Source organism: Micropterus salmoides, unplaced genomic scaffold (genome assembly GCF_014851395.1).
Source record: "Micropterus salmoides isolate LMB-PRFRI ecotype aquatic unplaced genomic scaffold, ASM1485139v1 Ms_hic_scaffold_19, whole genome shotgun sequence".
Classification (NCBI taxonomy): Eukaryota; Metazoa; Chordata; class Actinopteri; order Centrarchiformes; family Centrarchidae; genus Micropterus; species Micropterus salmoides.
This window is the reverse complement of record NW_024041039.1, coordinates 17,235,992-17,261,680: the sequence shown is the minus strand read 5'-3', so window position 1 is coordinate 17,261,680 and position 25,689 is coordinate 17,235,992. Positions and strand designations below refer to the sequence as shown.

Sequence of the window (25,689 nt, the reverse complement as noted above, 5' to 3'; positions counted from 1 at the left end):
CATAATTATCGTTCAACTTTAGATGCATTATCTTCATTGCAACTTCATGATGCAGTGCAATCAATATCATGCAAATGTGCAGTATTATTTTTACGTTTCTTTTGCTTCTTCTCTCACAGCCAACCTATGTACATTTGAAAAATATTCAAGAATGTAATGGCATGAAAATTAAAGCAACTACTCTTTACTGGCTAAATTAGGATACATTGGTGTCCTATGGTCTATTGACAAACTACCTCTTGTTGTGAAGCAAAACGTGTGGCTGTAGCCTATGTCCATTTACAGCTTGTAAAGTGTTTGCACAGTGTCAAAGGTGTGTCAGTGCAGTCACCATTTAGAAAGAGCTGTTCAACTCTTCCTTCTATGCAGCCGAAAGATACCAGTGAAGGTACATTCGTGCAAATGCAGGGCTCGCTGTTTAAGCAACCACCATTGGCCTGATTGTAGTCGTTGCCTCAAATGAATCCTGCCAAATGCCCCCTCTTACGTCATCGCCTTCATGTGTGGAATGCTATAAATGTGGGAGGGGTGGGGAAGAAATGCAACGCTATTCAGTTCAAATTCAATTTGCCCTGAAAGCTGTAACTCAAGCTCCCCCACCCATATACAAAACTGTATTGGCTGATGGACTTCCCTTTCTCCATGCGATAGGTCAAAATAGATAGTTATTACGGAGGGCTGGGCCGCCATCTCTTCACTTGCCACTTTCATCGTCGTAAGAGATACTCTGCTATCAAGATGGTTCACGTCCTACTCTACTAAATAGTAACCATTGTCCTCCTTTGGAGAGCGTACAACTATTAGAAAAAATGGATGAATAGGCACAGAAGAGGTTAGCCAGCACACAACAGGAGCAACCTTTTCGAGTAGCTCTGAAAACGAGACATTTTGTATGTCTGTTTAAAAGTTTTTGTCAGTGGAGTAGGCAGCTAAAACCTTAAAACCTCAGCCTAATTGAAATACAAATACATGTACCACACAGTAGTAAAAACGCCAAATGTGGGGAAGCTCTCTCCGACTCCCAGCTAAAAAATACGACGCTTTGTGTGCTTAACTGGCATTAGACGAAAGCGGAAGTGGTCAAGATGTAAATCTCGTCTCTGTTTTGTACTCTTTGCTGGATGAGTGTGGTGGATGACAGCCGTCTAGCACGTCGCAACAACAACAGCAGCAGCAGCAGCAGCCGTGTGTTTATCGTCGGAGCTGCAACTGAGGGGTAGTGAAGTGAACCGGAGGACGGAGACAGAAAGGATTTACGGACACCGATAAAGCATGGCTACCCAAACGACAGCATCATGTACTGGGTCCACTTTGTTGCAGCCAATCAGCGACATTATCAATCTCCCTCTTGACCAGGTATGTTTTTGGATGGAGAAAATATCGACACATGAACCGTCTGAGTTGATAATGTTTTACACATCATTTTTAAATAGTTAGCTAGCATATCTACATAAACCGTTAGCAGAGGCTGGTGATACGCAGCGCTATATTCTTCCTAAACGTTAGCGTAGCCTTTATACAATCCGTATTTATTGAACATGAGGGCACAACATGTTGGTGTTTCACTGTCACCGTCAGCAAGTCCCATGCCAAGCTAGACTACAGCTAGTTAATGCCTTTTGTCTCTCCCCTTTGATGGCTGGAGCCCAGTTTTTCCCAAACTGGCTTCCGATATGGCCCTAAAATAATACCACGATATTTCAGGTTTTTTTTCACCATAATGATATTCATGACGAAATGACAACAAACTGAAAAATATTTTGTCTTTAGAACTTAAACTGAAGAGCTAGGGACTCCTTCTAAATTACCCAACTGGGTGCTTCTGCTTGAGGTGGTGAAATAAGTTTGTTGTATTGCCCCCTTTTTGTTTTTATAGTCTTTTTGCACTGTTTACACATTACCATTGTTTGTTGAACATTTTGTACTTTTGTAACCAACCCACTTCCACGCTGCTGAAGTTGCTCCCGTCTTTGGAGCAGACCACACCACCGTGGAGTTGGTAGAAAATGTTACCTTCACTTATAGCCATGCTGGTTGTTGCAGTGTGTAACCTTATTGACGTCTCCACATTGTCATGATATGGATGTTTATATTAATATTAAACTTATACTGACACATCGTGAACCTTTAGGATAGGGCACGCTCCTACCCCTCAGATCTCTTTGATCTGCTTTCCATGGGATACCCAGTATAATCTGGATTATCTAGTTACACTTCATTTACTTAAAAGTTAGCTCAAGTGTGTATTTAGACCACAATGACTAAGCTGCCCTGTTGTAGCAGTTTTCTCATTGCAAAGAAACACAACAACATGTAGTTTTATGGAAGGAAATTATTGAGCTGGAAAAATGTTGGGAACTTGTTAATTAATCTATTTGGGGTGAAATGAGATTTTGGATTTGCTATGATTCTAATATGGTTGTTCTGTGGTCCTTCAGTTCACAGCTACCTTCAGCACTATATCTAGTTGGGAGTAAGCCATGCAATTCAGATGTTGTTATGAGGAAAAAACATTTAGAAGTTCATAACTTTAGGAACCGCAACTCATCCAGTTTTACACTTACAAACCTAAACCAGGTCAAAGGAGACTTAAGAAAAGATGTGGTGTTTGTTAAGGCACATCGCTGATGACTTTGCTGGTCATCATTGCTCATCTGTAGTGAGAGAGGACACTTGACCTTTCCTGTCAGTCTTCATATTGCACTGAAATGGATGGGGTAACCACTGTAGTTGTGGTTAGTCTGGAATTGTGGGAAGTGGAATTCATTGCATGTGTGCAAATGTTTGCATTTCAAACTCTTTCACAATCACAAGCGCCACACCTACACCATCACACATGGTGAGTATTATGCAAAGCAAATTTTCATAACAATGTGGTTGTGTGTGGAAGCACGCAATCACGCCAGCACGGACAAGACACTCAGGATTTGTTAGACATGCTTCTAAGGACAAATACCAGTTGCTTCTCTTTTTCTGCTGTTTGATCAGCTGTTGATCATACTATGATTTGTGGCTTGTCTGAGGAAAGTTTGAAACATCCCATGTTAACTACAGTGGTTTCCTCCAACTACACTTTTGATTGTTTTTATATGGTGGACATGACAGTGCAATAACTATTGCACTGTCATGTCCCTTAATTGCCATTATCCACCACGCAACACATTCACTATTTTTCAAGTATGAATAATTATTTCTTGTATTGATCAACAATAGATTCACAAATGGACTCCAAAAAATATACTTTTTTCTTCTTATGCTGGCATAGGTTTGCTGTTTGGATCACTTGTTTGTACTCATGACTCGCTCTTCTCACACTTGACCACATACACAGCTACCAAGCCATGTGACTAATCTCCAACTCCTTGTCTTGCTGCGGTTCAAACAGCAAACCAATCCGAACATCTGTCATCCTCCATACCTGCATGGGCAGACTGCTGTTGACTGTTTATTGTCTCTATCCACCCTAAAATTCCCCAGCCTCTGCAAGGAATGTTGCAGGGCAGCAACTCACTGTTTAACAGATAATCTGTTCTGTATCATAAAAACATTCGCTGAACTTGGAAAGGAGTTCAAGAGCCTTCATACTGCGTGTGCCTCTAAGTGAAACAATAAGTATCAGTGAAACGATATGACGATCCCAGGGACATTACAAAATGTGTATGCTGCGTATGTACATTTTATATGTGTGTGTGTGTGTGTGTGTATATATATATATATATGTGTGTGTGTATGTATGTATATGTCATATATGTGTATATATATACTTCTCTCAAAGGACGGCCAAAGCTTATGTGAGGTCACACTTGTGTTTTCAAAATGATTTTATTGCCTTTTAACCTGCAGTATTTAGCATGAGTGCATGCCACAGATAAAACATGGATGTAGTCTGTGTTTCTGAAGAGCGATTGTGAAGCTCATTGTGGTAGTCCCGTCCTTCGCCATCTTGGCAGTGCCCGAACTTGCCTAGCTCCCAGCTAATCCAAAAATGGGCAAAGATATGGAGCGTCAGTGGAACTAGCAGACATCTAGCGGCTAGCCACCTGTCACTCAAAGCGGCCACAGCCTTAATTATTCATAACTTTAAGCCTTATTATGATTTAAACAGGTAAGTTAAATAAAAACAGTTGTCAAATACAGGGAGAATAGCTACAGAGAATGAAAACCATTCCCCAACTTTTTCACATCAAGGACCCCTAAACTGACACAAATTAGATCAAAGACCCCCATTTGTCCCAGGGTGGTAGGATTTTTGGCTTTTAGATGTTTGTTCACATTAAGTGTATGAAACCTATGACCCAAGTAGACATACATTCTGTTTATTGTGTTACTTATGGATGGAATTAAAAGGAAAAACAATGATTCCCCTTTTTGCTGGTGACCATCTGGGTCCACCTAAAGACCGCTGTGGGTCCCTGGACCCCACTTTGAGAACCACTGCCCTAGAAGTTGCTGCTTGTTCCACCCCACAGTTTTACATTACTAAGATCATTACAGTTTAGTTATTAACTACATTGCTTATTTTGATCATTTCCATGACCCTGGGATCACAATTGTCAATCATAACAATATTGTTTACACTTTGTACAGCTAATTGTATACTTGGATAGTTTCCAAGCCCTTTGCCTTAGTGAAGAGGAAGTCTAGTTGTAATGCAGGAAATGAGAAAACCATCCACTGTGTCATGTATTTGTTTATTGAAACGTTTGAAAGAATACTGCCCAAGTAAGAAAGAATTGCATAAACAAATGGGTCACATAATATTTCATTATCATGGCCCACACTACTTTGCTGGACAGGTGTCACCCTTGTGTCAAAGTGGTTTGTTAGCATCCAGCCAACTGGTTGCCCTACTGTGCCAAGGCCGCTGTCAACACCATGAAAATCAATGCAGCCACTCAGATACAATATGATCTGTGCAGCCCACAGACATTGACACTGATTTGAAGCTGCTATAGTGTGGCCCTTCCCTGTGTGTTGTTAGGACTGTATGCATCGCATGGGAGAGACAGACCTCTGCACTGGCCTGTGTCAGAGCTATAATGGGAGTTGTGAAATCTGAATTGACACTCATTCTCTCTTCTTCTCTCCCTTTCTTTCTCTCTCCATCACACACAGCCTGTCCCCTCTCACTAACATGCTGTTACTACCTTGACTAATTCCTCCTACTGCATTTTTTGTGCACCCACACACAAACACTATGTTCACCCACTCTGGTTCAGGGGTGCTTGTATGAAAAGTGTGATTTTTTTTCTTCTTTTTTTTTTTTTTTTTTTAAAACACAAATTACACATCCTGATCCCAAGCTTTGTCTGCCCCAGATATGTTTGTATCTAATTGTTTTCATCTTGTTTGCCATAAACCTTGTGCAGTGAAGGCCATATCAAGTATGAAGTGCTGCTCTTGAAGACGTTGACCTGAAAGTATTCATCAAGAAAACCCTTGGCATTTTACTACATCTCATCTGGCCTCCCTCCACCCCTAGCTTAAACATCCACTTGTTATGACAGCGCTGTAGACTTTCTTATATCCACTGGACTCACCACCAGGATGCTGGGTATTGATCTATCTCAGTCCCTTTAGGATTTGGCATAACCGTTTACACATCCACACAATGAAGCACAGCTGCCTTGCAGATTAGCTAGCATTTTCCGGGGGTTCTTGTAACTGAATCAGGTCCAATCTCTTGGGTGGAACATCAGTGTTGCAGTGTTGCATGTCAGTATCCAAGCAGTATGGTTTTTGTGCTTACGTCATTTGTGGTGTACCACAAGATAAGTTTCCAGGCCCAGTTTTGTTTTTCAGAATCAGAATCAGTTTATTGCTCATGATGTGCTTACTCATACAAAAATACCATAACACAATAATAAAATAATAAAATAAAATCAGACACAATCTACAGTATAGACAACACTAATATACACACTATGAACAAAACAATATAGACATAGACAAATAGTGCAGTGATCAGAGTGCAAAGGATGCAAGAGTAATCTATTATTCTCATGTACATGTAGAAGGTGGATATGATATACAGGTACACATACATGCATGCGTGTACACATGTACACAGTGTGATGGAGCATAGTGCAAAGGATGCTGGGAAAAATAAATAAGACCTATGACCTTATGACCTGAGGTAGGTGTATTGGTATACAGTATATACAATGACATAGTATGAACAGCACTGAGATAGAGACTGGTGAATAAATAAATACTAAGTGGTAACCAGTAAACAGGTGGCTGATTAGAGACAGAGTTACTGGGTTTCGATCAATAATGATCAATAATGCACTTTCAGTCTGAAATTTGAAAACCAGTTGACACAGTCTCATAAGTGTTTTGTAGACATCAAGTGTTGGGTGATTCTTAACAGTGTGCTACCTCTGAGAAGGGACTTTTGTTACTCTTCAGGCCGTAGTATCAGCTGTGAAGTCCCTCCACAGCGGCAGCTGTTTCAATATGCTCAGCTGGGCTGCTGATGAATCCCTTTACTGGCCTTTCCACACATATACAATGAATCTTAACAACTTGCCGCTTGTTTGTGCAGCTCTTCATTGTCTTGCATCCTAATAAATTGATTGCTTTGTGCCCTTACAATTAGCCAATATCTGGCATTTTGAGATAACTGGCATTGGCCGATGCCTGTACTCACAAGGCTGCTAAATAATGTCTGCAGGCGTTAGCGGATGTTCCCCCTTGTGTATTTTGGGAAGGTGTTGAAAAAGTCCTGACTTTCCTCAGTCACCATCGTCCTTTCTAAATGATATCACGTTTCTCCCATCCTAAATGACAGAAAATCTAATCTAAAACCATTACATGCTTGACTTGTGTTAAATATACATGGTTATACTGTAGAGAACAATGCAGTTGAATGACATCACATCTGACAAACTACCCCACTCTCCCTTAAACACCAGTCACATTCTGAAATCTATAGCATAACCCAAAGTGTTTTTCTGTGTTTTGTTAATAAGGAAAATTCCATCCAAAACAGAACGTTAGATGACGCATTGCTCTCTTTTGTGTCCCATGATTACATTTACATTTATCTGACGCTTTTATCCAAAGCGACTTACAATTGCTATTTATGTCAGAGGTCGCACGCTTCTGGAGCAACTAGGGGTTAAGTGTCTGGCTCAAGGACACAATGGTGGATGTCTCAGTGGGAATCGAACCCAGGTCTCCCACACCAAAGGCAAGCATCTTATCTATGCGCCATCACCACCCCCACGATTAAATGACAAAACAAAAGGAAATATCAGTTCCAGCTTTGCTATTTTATCTCAGACTAGCAGAATTTTATTTCTTCTGTTGAGGAATAAACAGCCAACGTGCTGGCGTTGTAGCTGATCAATCATCAGTGTACCAACAATGTCTTATGTAAAGATGCAGTCTTACAACACTGTACAGACTCGTGTGTGTCCTGTGGTCACAAAAGGCTCGCTGCCCAGCTGTACAATCAGTCTTCTGTTTATGTGACAAATTGGATTGCAGTTTGTCACAGTTAACAGCCATGTCTTTTATCATGATAACAAGCCTTCTTTTGTTGTTGCTGCTGCATTTTCCACCAGGCTATTGTACTGTAGGCCTCTGAGCCCACATGGTGACAGTTCCCTGCTATCAGTGACACAAGTCTAACACTTTAACATGGCTAGGCCGATGAGTTTAACTGAAGTTTGACAGTACATTTAATGGCGACTGGCCATTACTGGAGTTCTTTCTAATATCTCTGGATCTTTAGAAAACATATTTATCTTATTAGCACTAACATAACATTTTCCTTTAATAAGTGGATTTGGTGGAATGGTCATAAGGGTTTGGGGAGCTTTGCCTTAAGAATCTCAACTTGGCTTTCCTCTAAGATCCCCTACTGCTGACTGAGTCCCAAAGGCTTCCTGCCTTGGGACTGCTGGTCTTACTTTTAAGCCATTGGGTCTTGTCAGAGGTTTTCTACCTCCCCTTTGTCTTTAATTGGCTGCCCTCTGGGAGTTATCCACCCAATTGATTTCTCTCTTCCTCTCTAAGGGAGTGCTGCTGGCTGCTGCCGTTATTATTGTGCATGATCAACACAAGCATGCATGATTTCTCCTAGGGAATATGGAAAGACTTTGCTCTGTTGTTAACATTACTGAGTGGTTGTGTGGCATGACATTTAATCCGCAAGAAGTAGAAGAATTGACCACAGAAGAAGAGCCAGGGATACTGTCAGACGGCCAATCCACATGTTTACCCAGCACAAATAGCACTGTGTAATACTTGACTTTGAAAAAAAGACAAATAACCTATATTGACTGTTTAACATTCATTACATAATATTAGAGTAGATAAATTTGCTATAGGTTTGAATGAGTACACATCTAGTGCCTCCTTAAAGCTTTTAATGCAAACTTTGGTAGTATGCACAATTTTGCCTTTATTCTAGATGAGTCTGCTACTTAACCGATAGCTGAAGTCCTGACTTCAACCAACCTAACCTTTGTTAGGATACGAAAACTACGACGGCCTTGAAAATGATTCAACGTGGCAGTGCGTGTATTTACGTCATTCTCCAACGCGCTCTCTTAGAGTAATTCTTACAATTTTGTTGCTGTAATCTGTGCTAGCTTATAACTTCTGCAGCAGTCACTCCTCTTTGCCCTGTTGTTATTACAGGCTTGTCTGATCTCGCCTCTTTTTTCTAGCAGCAATTTTTAACCCATGATGGTCTAGGGGTTATGGGAAGTGGTGTTTGTTAAAGGCAGCTAAAAAAACATAAGCATAGAAGGATATAGGGCTGGACAATATGGCCAAAAATGTTATCAAGATTAAAAGTTTCATAGTGTTCGATATCGATAATTATCACGATAAGTATGAAATCGTTATTTCTTTCGAATTTAAAGGGTGATTTTTGCTTGTGAGTGAAAGTTGAAGAAACCTGATGGTTAACTGTGGTTTAAACTCTTCTTGCTGGTCAACACTTGATGACAAACAGTGGATCACTTCACTATTCTGAGGTAGAATTTAAAAACAATATATATTTGTCAACAAATAGTAAAATTAGGTAAAAGCTTTTTTCAGTCCTTTTTCCTCACCAAAATAAATGTCTTTATAAACCAACTAAGTCCTAAGTCGTGTATGGTTCAAGTGAATAAAATCAAACATTTATTGAACATTTGTTATATTGTTGTTGGAAAAAATTATATCAGGATAATTATTGTTTTATTGTCCAGCCCTAGACGGACACGATCATTTTAAATTACCATTCTTATCTAAACTTGGACAGCATACAGGACATGCTGTAGGACAAGGCTGGATACTTAGCTATTAGATTGTGAATGAGATTTTTTTTTTTTTACTTCCGGATCTGAACGGAAAAGGAAAGTGGAGCTTCCACCATATTCCCTTCAGCTCTCTGTATTGTTATGGTTAAAGCATGATTATGACTGCCATGGGTGTGGGTTAATTTTCTACTAGCAATAAATGCTGTCATTGTATTGTAAAGCCATTATACTAAAAGGCCTGCATTATGTGATTAGCATTATGGGAAATAAAGTAGTGGTTTCTGTATCTTCTGCAGTGCTTGTGATCGAACAAAACACAGGCAGGCTGACTTACTGTAGATTTACAGTAGATATGCAGGGAAATCAGTGCATCTGTCATCCCTCTTTACTCTAAAGTACTTGGCGTCACCTCAAAAGTGGATGCCCACATGACTAAGCTTACTAACTCATTAGTTACACTGGTAATGGTGTGGTGTTATGGGGGTGGATTGGGTTTCTGTGCTTAAAAAAAAGCCCGCACTCTGGGCTTAGAGCACCAGTTTAATGTTTGCATGGCACAGTCCATAGTCAGCTCGGAGAACATATTTTCAGGGAATCATTTTAACAGCTTCGAATTACAGGCCAAGCAAGCATCTGATGTTGTGGATTGTAAAAAGAAAAGAAAATGTATGCAAACAAGCAAGCCCAGCTTTGAAGATTTGCCTCTGGGTATGATGGGGCCATCACAGTTCATATGTCTGAGTTTCTTACTTTGATAGTTGTTAGTCCGTCTCTGCAAATGTATTTTCAGTCTGAATTTTGTTAGCTCTCACGTTTTCACATTTCAGGCCAGTCCACAAGTGTCCATGTCAACATGGTGCTGAGGCCTATAATTTCTCTACAGATCTCTGCTTTCTGGTTCATTCAGTGTGCTTGGCCAGGAGTCCAGTGGGATGAAGGAGATGCATCCAATAAATGAGAGGACATGAATATTAATTTGTGTGACTTTGCACTGTCACTTGTAATTGCATTGAGGTAAGCCAGTAACGGCATTAAGCTGATTCACCTTCACAGGAACAGATAGACTCTGACACAGTCACCAAGTCTCTTGTCACCTTACTTTTAATACTCTACTTACTCTATGCTAGTCAAGCTGCGTATCTATCATCCTTAACCACAGTTGTGCTGTCATCTGAAAAGTTCGGCCCCTAAATGCGGAATTGATAAACTATGTTTACACCTCAGGGCCTTCTGCCATTGATTACCTTGAACCTGATCACCTGCGCTACAAACGGCTAAACAATCCTTGCTTAAAGTGGTATACCACGCAATTTAATGCATTATATGGGATCTCTCTATAGTCTGTGATAAACATCACTAACATATAGATCATCAAAGGTGCAAGGCAAGGAAAGTTTATAGAAACTTTCAAACACAGGGAATGTACACTATAGTATTTTACATAAGACAATTAAATGCAATATGAAATAAAACCACAATAAAAGGAAAATAAAATCAATGGAAATAGAATAAAATTTAAAAGGTTTTGAGCTTGAGCTGAGTTGACCAGATTTAAAAATGGGACTGATTCAAATCATTTTGATTATAGATACTTATTTGGCAGACAGTCGTCGCCACCCTGTCGTTAGAAAGCCGGTCCCAGCTTTTGTTGCACACAACCATGTATTGAGTGAGCTCTGTCTGTATCAAACATGCTGCATACTGTATTTGCATGATGCCATGTTGCTATCATACTCCAGTCAATTAAGTTTTTATCAGTTTCCACCACACGTGTATGCATGTCTGCTACTGCAGCTGTTTTTAACACTGAAAGAGGCCTCAAGGAAATAACAACTGAATTAAATTGTTTCAGTTTCAGATCTCGGACTCGTTCTCTCTCTCGTGAGTTGTGAAATGAAGAGAGAGAGCTGGTACACGATTTGGAACATGCGTGTGTACCTACAAACAAACTGCATCTTGTGATGTGCTACCCCACGTCGTTAACGCCTCTTCCCAGCTGTAAATCACGCTCAAAAATTGGGAACATGTCTTCAGATGAAACTGCTTCCAGCGGCCATTGGGGAAATTGATGTTGTCACTTGTGACTTGTCTGAGCAGTGCCACACAACCGCAGAACATTCATCCAACAAGCAAATGTCAGTTACTTAATATGCTTATGTAACTTTGGCCTAGCATTTACAGTTTTTTTGTAACATTACAGAAAAACCTGACTTTTGTGCTGTGCTCAGTTCTGATACTTGAGCATTGTTAAGTTTGGAACACCGGATTTTGATTGTGTATTACACAGTCGTTATAAAGCCTGCACACTCCACTGTAGATGTGAACACTTGCAATCAGCTGTGACTGCAGATTATGCCAGAGGGCCTTCTGTCATTTGTGAAGCTCCGTTGTTTAAAGGTTGTCCCCGCTCTCTTAGAGCACCATTGAGGACTTTTGCATATACTGTGCTGTATCATAGCAACTGACTGCTTTCTTTTTTTTCATCTATGTGGTGGTTGCCAACACTAGTAATATTGTGTGTTTCTTCTCTGAAATCAATGCTATTTCCCTGTTCTTTCAAAGTTATAAGGCAAATTTAGGTGCTACTCTTTACAAGGTAGGTAGGTTTCTTGTTGCAGTATAACAAGTTATAGACTGAAATTGTCTAAAAATGGTAAATAGAAATAATCTATAATCAATGGAGCAGTGCTGAGGATGAATTAGAGTTTAAGAATCTGATAGCTTGAGGGGGAAAAGCTGCTCTGCAGTCTGGTGGTGTGGCAGCAGAAACTCCTATATCTCCTCCCAGAAGGCAGCAGGGTGAACAGGCTGTGGCTGGGTGGGTACTGTCCTTTAGTATCCTTGGGCTCTGCGTAGGCACCTCAACTCACTGATGCTCAGGAGATGGGTACCAATGATCTTCTGAGCAGTTTTAATCACCCGCTGCAGATCCCTCCAGTCCTGGGCCGTGCACATCCCATGCCAGTTTGTGATGTTTCCGGTCAGGATGCTTTCTGTTGCTCCTCTGTAAAAGCTGACAAGAACTTGCCATGGGAATTTTGCCTTCTTAAGCTTATGGCTGTTTAGGACATTTGGCTCTTGAACCACAGGCAGATAGCAGTGTTGTTCTGTTGGTCAGTCGTTCCTCCACTTTGGTCCAGACTGAAATATCGCAACTCTCTACTAACAGCTATGAGTGAAATATTTTAATTTGACTTAATGTAGTGTTGGATTTACCTCTTGGCACTGATCCTAACTGAGCTAATGAACAGATAAAATGCCTTTTGTAATACTGACCTTTAGGTGGGATAGGGCATAATTAGTGGTTCCAGTGGAAGCTGGCATGTTTGTGTTGTCGAGAGCATATATTCTGTATTCTCTTACGATTTTTCCAAGTATCTTCTTGTGTGTCTCCTGACTTGCAAGCCTCATATTTTCTCTAAAAGTGACATACAGGCTACTAATGTACTGCTTCACTAAGCAAAAAAGGCCACTCTGTCAAACCTGTCAAGCTCAGTAATTAAGGTACTGTAATAGTTCCCAAGGGGCTCACTATTGATTAATAATGGCTAATATTTTTTTGGGGAGTTCTTGCCTTTGGGTTTAGACCACACAACGACAGGAATGAAGCCCACCAGAGAGGGGGCAAAATGTGCTGTAATGATTGATTTCCATTTTTATGTAAGAAGTTGAAACTAGGCAGTTCAAGGCTTCTTCCCCCTACCGTTCTTCCACCAATCCCTTATAGACCATGTGGTTCTCCAGTGTTCCCACCACTTTTAAGAGCGTATTTTTCACAGCACCTTAAGTTCACCTTAATCTGCGCATAATCACCTGTTTTAATAAAAGAACAGAGGATCACCTTTGGTTTTAGACAATGCTTACACTAGGTTGTACTACATTATTTGAGGCTGAACAGTTTCAGAGGCCATTTATTGAAGCAAGACTGACCATGCATAGCAACACAACCTCTCTGAACCTTTATCTTAATATGTTCCATGTTGAGGGACTACAGCTGTGGCCCCCTGTTCAAACAGCACGGGGGTGGTGATTAAAGTTTGGTTAGAGGCTGTCTCACATGTTACTAGTGAAGTCCTGGCTGGCTAAGCCCGATCAGGCGGCAGCCGTGTGAGTTTGCCCTTGGTCAAACTCACAATGACTTATAGCCTATCACACCACATCCACTACATACCATAAGAAGGTCTTTTTAAAAATGGTTACTCACAAAGTATCTTGCATTCCTGGGTCCATTTGTGATATTTTTTTGGTTTATTGGTGTCACCTCTCAACTAGAAAGAAACATGACAATTTTCCACTTACGTTTACAGTCATCACCTTGATAAAATATTTTCAGGTCTGTTCCTTGCAGAGAAATGCAGCAGTAGAAATTTTGGATTTGTTAAATATTACTGATTAATAACAGTAAAAAAAAGGATTGTTTCTTTAAGAGATTTCTTTTGGTTTTCTGCATATTTGTTACATGCTGAACTTGTCTACTGATGGCTAACATACAGTGTACTGAGCTAGCTGGGCACAGTCCAGCATACAGTAGACCTGGATGAATGGATATTTTTGTCCCTCATTTACACTTGCTTAGACTGCTGGAGTGTGTCATCATTCATTTTCGCTAATGTTCTTGAAACTCAAGAAAACAGCAGTCATATCCTCAGGCAAGTCTGGGTTTGCTCCAAAATTGTCCACAATTTCTATTCAGAAAGCTTAGCATCACTCTCCCTGTGTCTCTGTGTGCAAGTAAGTCATCATATAAATCAAGTGGCTGCACGGCTGGCAGTTGTTTGTCAAGAGTTGTCAGACAGTGCTCCCTGCTTGTATTTTTATCCATTCACATTACTCACCCACGTGGCAGAGACATGCATCCACAGGCAGCATGAATATATCTAATAGATGACATCAGTCAGCAGTAATTTCATCAATTTATTAGTTTATCTGCTGTGGCCGTTGTGGAACATACTGCAGATTAATTCTTTAAAATATGTCCGAGTCACTCTCTCTATCTCGGTCTCTCTGTAATGATGCCAGTAAACCTCTTGTATAAATGATATGGCTGGCCGTTGTTTGCTAGGAGTTGCACCTGTCAAAAGGGGTAAGTGGTGTCAAACAAAGCTCTTTGAGTATAGCAGAGGAAGATGAAAGAAAGAGGGAACCTAGAGAGACATGTCTGTACTCAAGGGTACACAGACAATGGTTGGCACACCAAGTGTGCAAGGCCCACACAAGAAGTTTCCTATAGAGATTGCTGCCTAATTATGGATACAAGGTTTTGGCTTTCCTCCCTTCTTTACTTCTGGTGCTCTGCGTTCATTTTTGTGCTGGCATGGTAACGCACTGTATGTACATAAGCCTGAGTACATCAAGCCAAGGTCATTCATCACGGTGGAAGTGTATCCCGCTGTGGTGACACTATTTCTATTATATACTCTCCCAGTGGGCACCAGGACGATTGCTCAGATGAAATTTTGACCAAAAGCAGCCCTGTAATCTTTGCTTGGGTCGGATTCATGTGTTACAAGAAAGGCTCTACAAACACACGCGCACACATGCTTGTGCATTGTGTGTGGTTCTGGCCCAGTGCTGCTGGCTGCCTAGTGGGGAATAGCTGATTGTTTGGCTATTAATAGCCAGCCTGACCGTAGAGCTGGACTAGGATCTGTGGATCAGCTCAGAGAGGAGAGCATCACACTGCATACTTTATCGCTCTGCGTGTATGTTTTTTCATCAGTGCATGCTTCCTTTGCTGCTGCTCCTATCTGTGTGTCATGTTTCTCGTGATGCGTGTTTAGCTTTTGTGATTGTAGCCGACATTTGATTTTAAGTGAACATTTAAGTAAACATTATCATATTTAAAGCCTTTTTTCTGCTATCTTCTAGTTTTATTCAGCAGACAGGTTTGTGACATGACTTGAGGTGAAGAACTTGTCAGAGGATCCAACTTTTCCTTGTTTGATTTCTGTGTGTTTGTGAGTGGGTAGAGGGGGCACCGCACCACACACACACACACACACACACACACACACACACACACACACACACACACACACACACACACACACACACACGTCGGTTTGTTTCTAGGTGCCATGACCAATTGTGCCACATTTATTGGCCAAGACTACAGTGGTCATGACATTGCCTGTGTCTTTGTCTGGCTGCAGATAGTGTGCATGCACATGTGTTTGTTTGCATGTGGGAGCACACTGGCAGACACTGCTCTCATTTCTCCCCAGCCAAGGATAGGGTTGAATGGCAGAGTTTGGAGCACCATTATGTACATTCTGCGGTTGGCTTTTCTCACTAGGTTCTTCTCTCCACGTTTTTGATTGATGGAGACATTTATTGCGCCATAAACCATGCAAGTAATAGTTTGACCTTGTATAATAATCTGCACTTTCCCTACCTTCTGCAGCCCATTTCTGACTCTGATTCTTTCATCCACATTTGCTAACACTCTTGTCATCAACTGTTTTTAATCCTCTGCTGGATTTCTACTTGAATTCTAGGGCTGAACGATTAATTGCATTTGCGATATCATCGCAATGTGATTTCCTAATCGCAAAGGAATTAGACTCTGGTCACATGACCACAAGAGTAAAGCAGTCTGCAGACGAAGCAGAGATTTGCACATTACGCTGTACCTTGACTTGTTGTTGTACAATGGCCTTAAGCTTGACAGAAGCTGACACTACAAAAACTTTAGTGTCACACAGGGAATGAAAGTAGCACCCGCCACCCGCGGGTAACTTGGTGGTGGGTGAAGACACGTGTAGTAAGGTAAGCGCATTGTGGCAATCAGCGCCTGTGTCACACACACAGCCATCAGTCAGCTCAGGAAATATCTGTGAAACGGCGTTTCAAACCAAACTCACTAGTCCGAAAGAGGCCCAGTCTGTCCTGAGTTACAGCCTGGTTACCGCCAGTGCGCTGCTTACCAGTGTCAGAGTAGCAACTCCAGAGAATTACTGAGCTTGTCTATTAAACAAGAGAGGCGTCACTTGGTTTTATTTTCATTGGCCAACTTTTGAATTGAACCTTAAACTGAGTATTTTTTTGTTTGCTTCCTAGGATATTGAAAGATGGACTCCTAGGAGATTTGAACTGAGATAAGAACTCGTTAATTGGTGGTTGAACTGTGGGTTTTGTATTGCGCGCTTACTGTATAACACACTGTGGGAAACTTTTTTTGTGGTCTGTTGGTAGGCCGACCTGATGATATTAAATCATATTATTTAATGCCATGACTTGACTCAAATTATCTTTCACATATTATAAAAGATTAATACTACTTCTCCACCATTCATTCACAATTCATGTACCACCTAATTTCATCATAACACAGGCCTGACCTACAAGAAAGAACCGTGTACGTTTAATCTATCTAATATTGTGTTGGTCATACTATACACTTGATTTACTGCTTGTCTGTTTTGAATAATACAGAAGGTAAAAAGCTTAAAGATGAATTGCATGTTAAATTGCAATCGCAGTATTGGTTTAAAAAAAAATCGCAGTTAGATTATTTTCCAAAATCGTTCAGCCCTATTGAACACTCTGTCCAGTGCTCACTTAACGTGAAAACTGCTGACAACAGGGTGTTTGCATATGCGCTAGCATACTCTAAGAAGGGTCAGGAGAGTAAATGTGTAGTATACCATATATGCTCCACAGCCACTTTTTGTGTAGAAAACAAACTGTGACAGTAGTTGAGTTTAACTTCAAGGTTTTGAATCTGTTCTTCCACTCAAGCAGCAGCTCCGGGAATCCGCATGAGTCATTGTGGACGACAGCTGATTGAAATGAAATGAGACTGTGCAGAACGAGGCAGGATCGTCACATAGGCGGCACGAGGGGGAGGACTCGGGGGGTGGGGGTGGCTGTGGGTAGTGACTTAATGACATGGGGAAAAAAGGGTTTTATGCTAATGACTGTCTAAATTTATCTCCCACTTTGTGTAGACACACAAACAGATGCAGGCGCACATGCATTGACAAGAACCCACTAGTCGCTATGAGTAAGGCTCTGATTAGGAGGCAGACACTGCTCTTTGCAGAAGGAACTATTTTAGTCTCTGGGTGCTACACATGGACTGTGCACTGGGGAGGGGAGAGCGGAGTACTATGAATATTACCACAGTGTGTGTGTGTGTGTGTGTGTGTGGGGCGGGGGTATTTTACTTGGTATTAAAAGTACCTTCTTACTTTACTGGTTAAGTTACTATATTACTTTCAATGCCCCCCTTTCTACAAGTGTGGCATGGCTGTGCTGCTTTAGCAGATGCTTCAATAAATTAGAGCTTTAAATCCTTTTGCTGGTTGCACAAAGTTTACAACGGACAACAATGTTATTTGTATCTTTGACTGTGACACAACAATGGCAATACTGACAGCTGTCAAAAGAACGCCCGTCTCCCTTGTTCTCTGATCTTTCTTCAGTTGTTTGGCTCGCAGCCAGCTTGAACAACATATTGTCTGGCTTCTCAACTTGAACTCCTGCAGACCTGCCGTGCAGTCGCGCATACACGTCAAGGATAACAAAACAAATTAGGATGGGAGCTTTCAGTTCATCACTGTTGTTCGAATCTGTTCCTAAGAAGTGATGACCCTTTTTAGACTATTGGATCAACATTTTTTATTTACAGACCTTACATAGATTTACACAGGAGCCCTGCATACCCGCAGAACTTTAATACTCTTTTTATTCATGCCACCTAAGGTTTGTTAAATTTTTGCCATACTTAAGGTATGGCTCTATGGATAGCAGTGTTGTTCTGTTGGTCAGTCGTACCTCCACTGTGGTCCAGACTGAAATATCGCAACTCTCTACTAACAGCTATGACTTAATGTAGTTTTGGGTTTACTACTAAATTTACTACAGAGATTCCATGTCCCTCAGGGTGAAATTAGTAATCCCTTAACTTCCGGAGTACGACCAAAAAGACAAAGAGATGATCAAAAGAAAGTGTCCACCGTTTTACAGCTGCTTGTTTGGCCACTAGTAAATCCGGCTCCAGAGCACTTCTTTGGAGCTATTCTATAAATATCTGAGAGCAGCACGCACTTTTGAGTTTGTTTGAATTTTCAGTTTGTCAAGCACTTTCAACATCAGCACTTTTTAACTTTTGTTACCATAATGAAGTTTTAGCCATTTTTTGTTTGTGCTGTGATTCCAATAAAGACAAACATTTACTTATAGGTGTTCCTGTTTACAATCACTTGCATACAGTAACTATCAATGTGTATGGGAAATGACAGAAGGTTAGAATATACTGTTTGGGTACCCCTAAATTTTGTGGTGCCGTGTTTAGTGCTAATTAGCAAATGTTGTAGCAACATATCTACAAACTCTGTAGCAACATATCTACCGATATACGTTGGACAGGACTATATTTAATAAGACCCAAATAAGACAAGTATAATAAATAATGTTTTACTACAGCTTTCATTACTGTTGATTCCGGGAGCAGCCATCTTGGATTTTGAGGTCGGGGTAGGTGAGGTTCTCCTAACTTTCCGAGTCGGAAATCTGAATTAAGGGGGTGTTCCTGATGAAATTTCCGACTTGGAACTCGGAAATTCTGACTTTCCATGTCAAATGAAACCCACCATTTGTTCAAAGCACACGTGTAACTAAATACAGCCTCACAGAGCCGCTAGCGTGGTTGTATTCTAGGTCTTGTTTTATAGGAAAAAGGAAAGAGGAAAAGCTGTATCCGGAGGGCAAATGACTCGCCATCTGTCTGTTCCCTCCTGCGCCATCACTCCTTCCTTTCTCTTCACAGCCTCGCTGCCTGGCTGCAGCTCCTATCCAATGTTACATCTCCAGCTGATAAGTTAGATTTAAAAAAAAAAAGCAGGGGCAGAAGGAGAGAAATGTCATATATATATATATATATATATATATATATATGCTAATTCAGGACAAACAGTAATAGAGGAAAATTATGGGAGGAGGACTTTAAAAATATAGACAGAATATAAATGATAATGAGGCAAAGGGGTATATGAATGATGTGAACTGGACTCTCTCTCACATGTACACATACAGAGAGACATGCACACTGTGTTTCACTCAACAATGAGCTACAGGAAGCTGGCTTATCTCTTTCTTCCACTGCATCCACAATGACTTCCTCCCTTCCCCTTCTGCTTCTTTCTCTCAGCCAGTCTATAATGTAGCTTCTTAAAACCGAGCTGAGCTGAGCCCCGCACCACAGCTGCCAGGAGGAACTGCCTGATAGCTTATTGCCTTCAAGCGCTAATCACTCACTGGCGCCTGCCACCCATCATAACCCATCATCATGCTGTCTGTCTCCTCCATGTGTCTCTCTGATCCATGCATGCTGTAATGAAATGCGATCGGTGTGCCGCCTTTTAGACGAAGGGAGGAAAGAGTTGTTGCTGCCAAGCCAGTTTGGAGGCATTTATTTGAGCTTTTGAAGCAAATATTGTGCTAGTGGGGTTTGTTAACACAGACGAGAGGAACTTTGAAAGAGTTTGTTAGAAGTGGGAGTGGCAGGTTACCAAAATCCTAACTGTCCATCTTTTGTTTATAAGCCCTATTTTTATGGTCTGAACCAGAGTCACATCTAAATTTCATTCAGTTTTTTTGTGCCTCTCATCCATTCCCTAATTAGTCCTTTTCCCACTCTATTTAGTCCTTTTTTCCCCCAGGAACATATTTCAGTAGGTTTGCTGCAGTGCAGTTATCCAAAATAGTGGCTTTTGGTTTTTCTGTGGCTTCCTTTGAATCTGTTACAAACTGTTCTGCAGCACAGATATCCTGCCTTACATTCTGAAACAATAAGAGTCTTGTACCCCAGGGTAAAGTTGGCTACAGAATGAATAAATGATGGAAGAAGGAGTCCATTTATTATGAATGAAAAAAACAACACACCCTGGCACAGGAGCTTGTCTATTACAAAACGTTTATTCAGTAAACTATTATTCCAACACTGGCAGCAAGCTGAGGGAAAACACATTTAGCTTTGTCTTTTAACAAATCCTGTGTCTATCAAGAATTATATTTTCTCCAAGAGACTTTCAGATCTTACTGTTTTTGTCACGCAGTGCATTATCCAACAGTTTCATCGTGTTGCCATAACTTTGCTGTGAAGTGCAGCATGCACCCAGGAGGCAACAGCGGTTGCTGCATATCCCACAATTTATTTAATTTATGTGGAAGGCAAATCTTTTTATGCGGGATCAAAATCATCGCTGTGGTGTGTCACATTCACAGTGTAAAATCACATCTGTGAGTGAAATGTAGCAAGTCAACTGGCATGTGGTTTCATTATATAACGGCTGCTCAGGCAAAACACCTGTTCCAAAAACAGTTTGATAGTTGATTTCTCAACTGCTGGCATTCATTTCCAGCTCCATTCTAAAACACTGAAGTGTGACTTTGGCATTTGTTGCTGTACACTATGATGCATTTATTTCTCCAGCTTTCTGCTGAGCTGAAGTGACTGAGATACTGCAAGGTGTGAATTTAGTTTTAAAAGGGAACATGTGGTTGTTGTGAGTACCTCAGAGGTATTAATGCACAAACACATTGCGAATGAGGTGAGAATTGTAACTAAAATGGCTGGTTAGCAAGCAGTCGCTCTTCATGATTTCCTTGTGTGCGCATTGTGTGTTTGTGTGTTAATGCATGTAATCCTGTGTTTTTACACAGATCAAAATAACGACTCTGACAAGTACTGCCTTTTAAAGGCATGGATGGAGGTTTCCCTCCATCATCAATCATCTGACAGCGTGTCAGTGAGTGTGTTTCAGGGTGCCTGAGATCTCTAATCAACAAGCCAACCAGTTCAACAGGTCCAATTACAAGCCTGCACAAGGAGACAACAGTGGGTCTTTTCACAGTCTGCCAGAGAGATTTCCATACATCTCATCACCGCCAAAGAAGCCTCTTTGAAAAGCAGGCTTATCTTATCTTCGAACACAGATTGGCTACTTGAATATTGAGAGGTTTATTTTTGTAAGGTAGCATTTTAAAGCAATGTTTAAATATTGTTCAGTATGCCCTGTCAACATAAATATTTACTTCAGTTGCTGTTTTCTCGTCATGCATGGAAAGCAGTCCTCTTTTGTCATGTGTTGTTTTTCAGACTGACGTAAGTGGTTTTCGGCAAACAGAAGATCTGCTTCAAGATCATTAGTTCAAGTTTGTTTTTGTTTTTTTTTGACAACAGTAGTTGAAGTAAATTGGTGTTCAGAATTAAGTCTTAAAGGGTGAGAGTTCCAAGCTGTACAATGGAGGGCTGCTCTACAGCTTTTCCACGAAGCCTCCCGCTCTTATCATGTAGTTCCACGTTCTGTTTTACTCTATATAGTAATTATTTATGTGTCATAATCAAAATGTTGCTGGTGTAAAAAGTCAACTACTGCAGTCTTATTCTTCATATTACATAAAAGGCTTAATAGATCATTCGCACTTAATAAATTGCTCAGTCAGAGCTTTTGCCACACAGTCAGCTTTTCAAGTAGTAACCCACAGCTCGACTTAAACAATACAGTTCCTCTGTCACGCCCTTCCGGTCTCCCACATGAAATTCCTTCCTTACAAAGACATGCCTTGATATCTAGGGTGGAGCTGATTTCACACTTTCTTGCTCTCAAGCTGTTGCAAAGACAGAAGATGTAGTTCCACTTTTCCACTTTTAAAGTAATTTGTAAGGGAACGCTCCGTTGAACAGAAGTTGTAATAAAATAGCTCTATTTCTTTTAACAATATTCTATATAAGATGAATTTGTCTTTGGTTTGTTGTTTTTGCTGTGGAAGCATGCACACAATTATGCTCAGGAAAACTACCTTAATACATGCTGGAACCTTCTTACTATTTGCCACTGCTTTAAGAAGTGTGGGATGTTTGCTGGTTTGCAAATGAGCCAGTCGCTCTTTCTGTGTGCAGGCGCACAGGCTGGCAAGTGAGCTTTTCATTCAACCAGCTAGCAATGGCCTCTTCTTTAAGAGAGCAGCTTGAAGTAATCAAAGCGTGAAATGACATCCAAAGCGGTGGATTGGGTGAACACTGTTTGAAAAAGAGGCTTGCATGAGAAGGAGTAGCTGGAGGAGGTCTATTTGATGTGACTCGTTGTCATTACCAGGGCATCATATTTTATTTTTAGCACTTTAGATTTAAAGGAGGAGGGGGCGATTTGCAGTTGAACCTGGGTCTAATTTTGCCTGATTTGCAACACTAGAAATTGCCCAAACTGAATCAGCACAAAACAGTTATTCACATGAGGAGAAAATCTATTTAGATTCAAGCTAGGCCTACTTACTGTATTATTCATAGTTGAATGATGGAGCTGCCACTCTGAATAAACATGTGTTGGCTCATGGGTGGTTTGGGGTGTTTGCCTTTGATCTACAATGGTAGTTTGCTTTTTAGATACCATAGAAACACTATCTGCAGCTAATCTGACACACCTTGATAGAAAAGCAACGACCGGTGTAATGACTTTGATTACTTAGATTTTGTTTGCTTTTCGGTGTAGCTCAGACAGGAGCACCAGGACCTGCTCACAGCCTTGTGTTTTTGGGTTCTCCTGCTGGATTATCTGTTAATTAAACTTGTCTATAGTCCCAGTTGGGTTTTTCCCTTGAACAGTACCAACCATAACAAAAGAGGCCAGCTGGTACTGAGGCCCCATCCACACTATTCCGTTTTAGTTTACAAACGGAGAATTAAAATGAATACGATCTTCGTCCACACCAGCGTTTTAGCTGCGTTTTGGAGTTGATCTCCGTTTACATCATAACGACTGAAAACATTCAGGTACGCTGGGCATGCGTGTGCCAGTGTAAACATGAAGCAGATGGTCTCTTCCTAGTTACAGAAGATTTGGTGAAAGAATAAATAAATACAGCATGCATGCACCAATAACGAGCTGGGACTGTTACTGAATGTAACATGGGAGTGTGGCGGCAGAAAACAGACTGGGAGTCGTCGTAAAGTAAACGGCGACATGCACAGTAGAAGTCTAGGCAGATAAGTGTTATTTGCACAGTACAGAATATTTTAATAACAATACCAAGTCAAAAACCCGGTCAGTATTTATTTATTCTTTCTCCAAATCTTCTACAGAATAGACCATCTGCTTCCTGTTTACACTGGCACACGCATGCCCAGTGTACCTGAACAGCCAATAGCTGTGTCGTTTTAATGTAGACTGAGATCAACTCTAAAACGCTGGTGTGGACGGAGATCGTATTCGTTTCAATTCTCCTTTTGTAAACTTAAACGGAGTAGTGTGGATGGGGCCTTACGCTCCTGTGATTTGTGTCTGTATGTATGTATTCCTTCACTGAACAAAAGAAAATCCCCAATATTCACTGTCTTATGACACAGAGTCTAATGGTGCAGATGATTTGCCGCTGTTAGTTGTGCAGACTAACAGACCTACATACATGAGGCTATATCTGTCCCCCTCCTTCTCTCTCTCATTAATCATGCAGAATCCATAGATAATGGATGGTGCTCATGGTGGCTGTAGCCTTTCACTGCTTACCGGCCAGACGGATCTGTTAACATGACCTATATACATGGACGGGCCATTGTGCCTTCAGACATGCATAAAGTGGCCGCATAAATGCATAAATTAAAGATGCCAGGAGAAAACAAACCTTCACATAAACCTTTATGTAACTACTCTACTCTAACAATCCATCTATATATTGTAATAAAGTACATGTGTACCTGTTTAGCCAATACATCTATTATAATCCTTCATTAATCAGTTCAAAAATGTATACCTTTTATTTATGTCCTTCCACATATTCACTACATGTATTATACGAGTCTGAACAGACATGGATGAAAACTGCAACTTGACTGGTTGGTGGAGGCATACAACCGTGGGGCGGTAATTCTAGTTTCAGTTAGTGTTGTGTCTGCTAAGCATTTCCTGCGTCTGCTTCTCTTTGTCCCACTTCAACCTTTTACTATTCTATATTTTAGACAGGGTTGTAAAAAGATGTGCACAGTCACTGACCATGTATGACCACGCATGTGAGGTAATGTCATTGTGCTGGGATAACAGCTCTTGCATTGCAATTACTCATATTGACCTTGTATGTTAAGTCTGTGTGTGGATATGCATTTGCAAAGGGAGACAGAAGGCAGACAGGACATTCAGAAATAAAAGCTGCTTTTACTTTGTGCTTAGGTAAATGTGTGTACAAGTGTGTAGTCTGATAAGAATGATTAATAGTCCATACACACTGGACCCATAGATTCGTAATAGCAAGACACAACAAACATCATCCCTGAGTCACCACTGTTTATGGGCTGAAAGGACATCTGCGGACACATACACAAGCACAACACTATGTATCACCTACAGTAATGCTGTCAGTGAGGGATAATTGAATAAGACTGTCAACAGAGAGGTAGGCCATGTTTGTGATGGTTCAGTCAAAAAAAGTCTTAAAATAAACACATTTTCAGGATCAACCTGAACCAGTCAGATCAATAGGACATAATATATATGACCCTGCTTTCTATCTTATACCATATGATTGAGGATGACCAGAGTTAAAGTTTTGGTAATCAAACGGAGAGGTTTCCATTGTCCTCCCCTCGATGGATCCAGTCAATCTCACTATTGTCTGGAGTAAAGCCTCTTTGCTGTGCCATTTGGAGACATTAGGAGATGAAATAAGGCTTCCAACACCCACTCTAGCCCAGCTTTGCTCTGACCTGTCAGACAAAAGGTATTTACATACAAATATAACATAATAATAAAGAGCTGGGTGATATGGCCATCAATGTTGTCACGATAAAAGATTTCATATCATTTGATATCGATAAATATCATGCTAAATCGTTTTCAAGTTCAAAGACTAATGTTTGCTCCTGAGTGAAAGTTGAAGCAAATGTAAAATTAAGTAAAATCTTTTTTTCAGTCAATAAATAACACTGAACATTTATTATATTGTTTTTGAGGAAAATGATATTGTGATAATTATCCTTATTGCTTTATTGCCCAGCCCTACAATAATACATGTGTTAATAGAAAATGCTGATATCTGTAGTCTACTGGGAGAGAGAAAACAATAGTGCATAGTGAACCACACCTGCATTGTGTGCACTTTCTTCTAGCCCATTTACTAGAAATCCTTTACATGTTAGTGACAACCATAAAAATCTGTGGTGACAGAAGAAGTCAGAAGGTACATGTAAGTCTCAAAATACAAAATATCTATTAGTTTAGTTACTGTCAAAGATGTTAGCTTGCTAGTTAGCCACTAGCTAGTTACTAAGTTCTTGTGTAAGCACTGATGTACAGTGGTTAGCCCTCTGGATATCTCTCTGGATATTCACTGTATGCTTTACTTTCTGTTGGGGTTGAATTTTCAACCTCTAAGGTGACGACACAATTTATATTTGTGTGGCAGCCATTTGTATTTGTATAAGCAATGTAGTTCT

General features: G+C 40.6%; 1 protein-coding gene across 1 annotated transcript in view; it reads left to right on the top strand.

Moving 5' to 3' along the window:
* Window positions 1–704: 704 nt before the first annotated feature.
* mboat2a (membrane bound O-acyltransferase domain containing 2a) overlaps window positions 705–25,689 on the top strand; it is a 47,282-nt gene continuing 22,297 nt past the window's right edge. Inside the window, exon 1 of the mRNA XM_038728998.1 lies at window positions 705–1,356. Coding sequence (XP_038584926.1) covers window positions 1,273–1,356 — 84 coding nt within the window. The 5' untranslated portion in view covers window positions 705–1,272. The remainder of the gene's footprint in view (window positions 1,357–25,689) is intronic.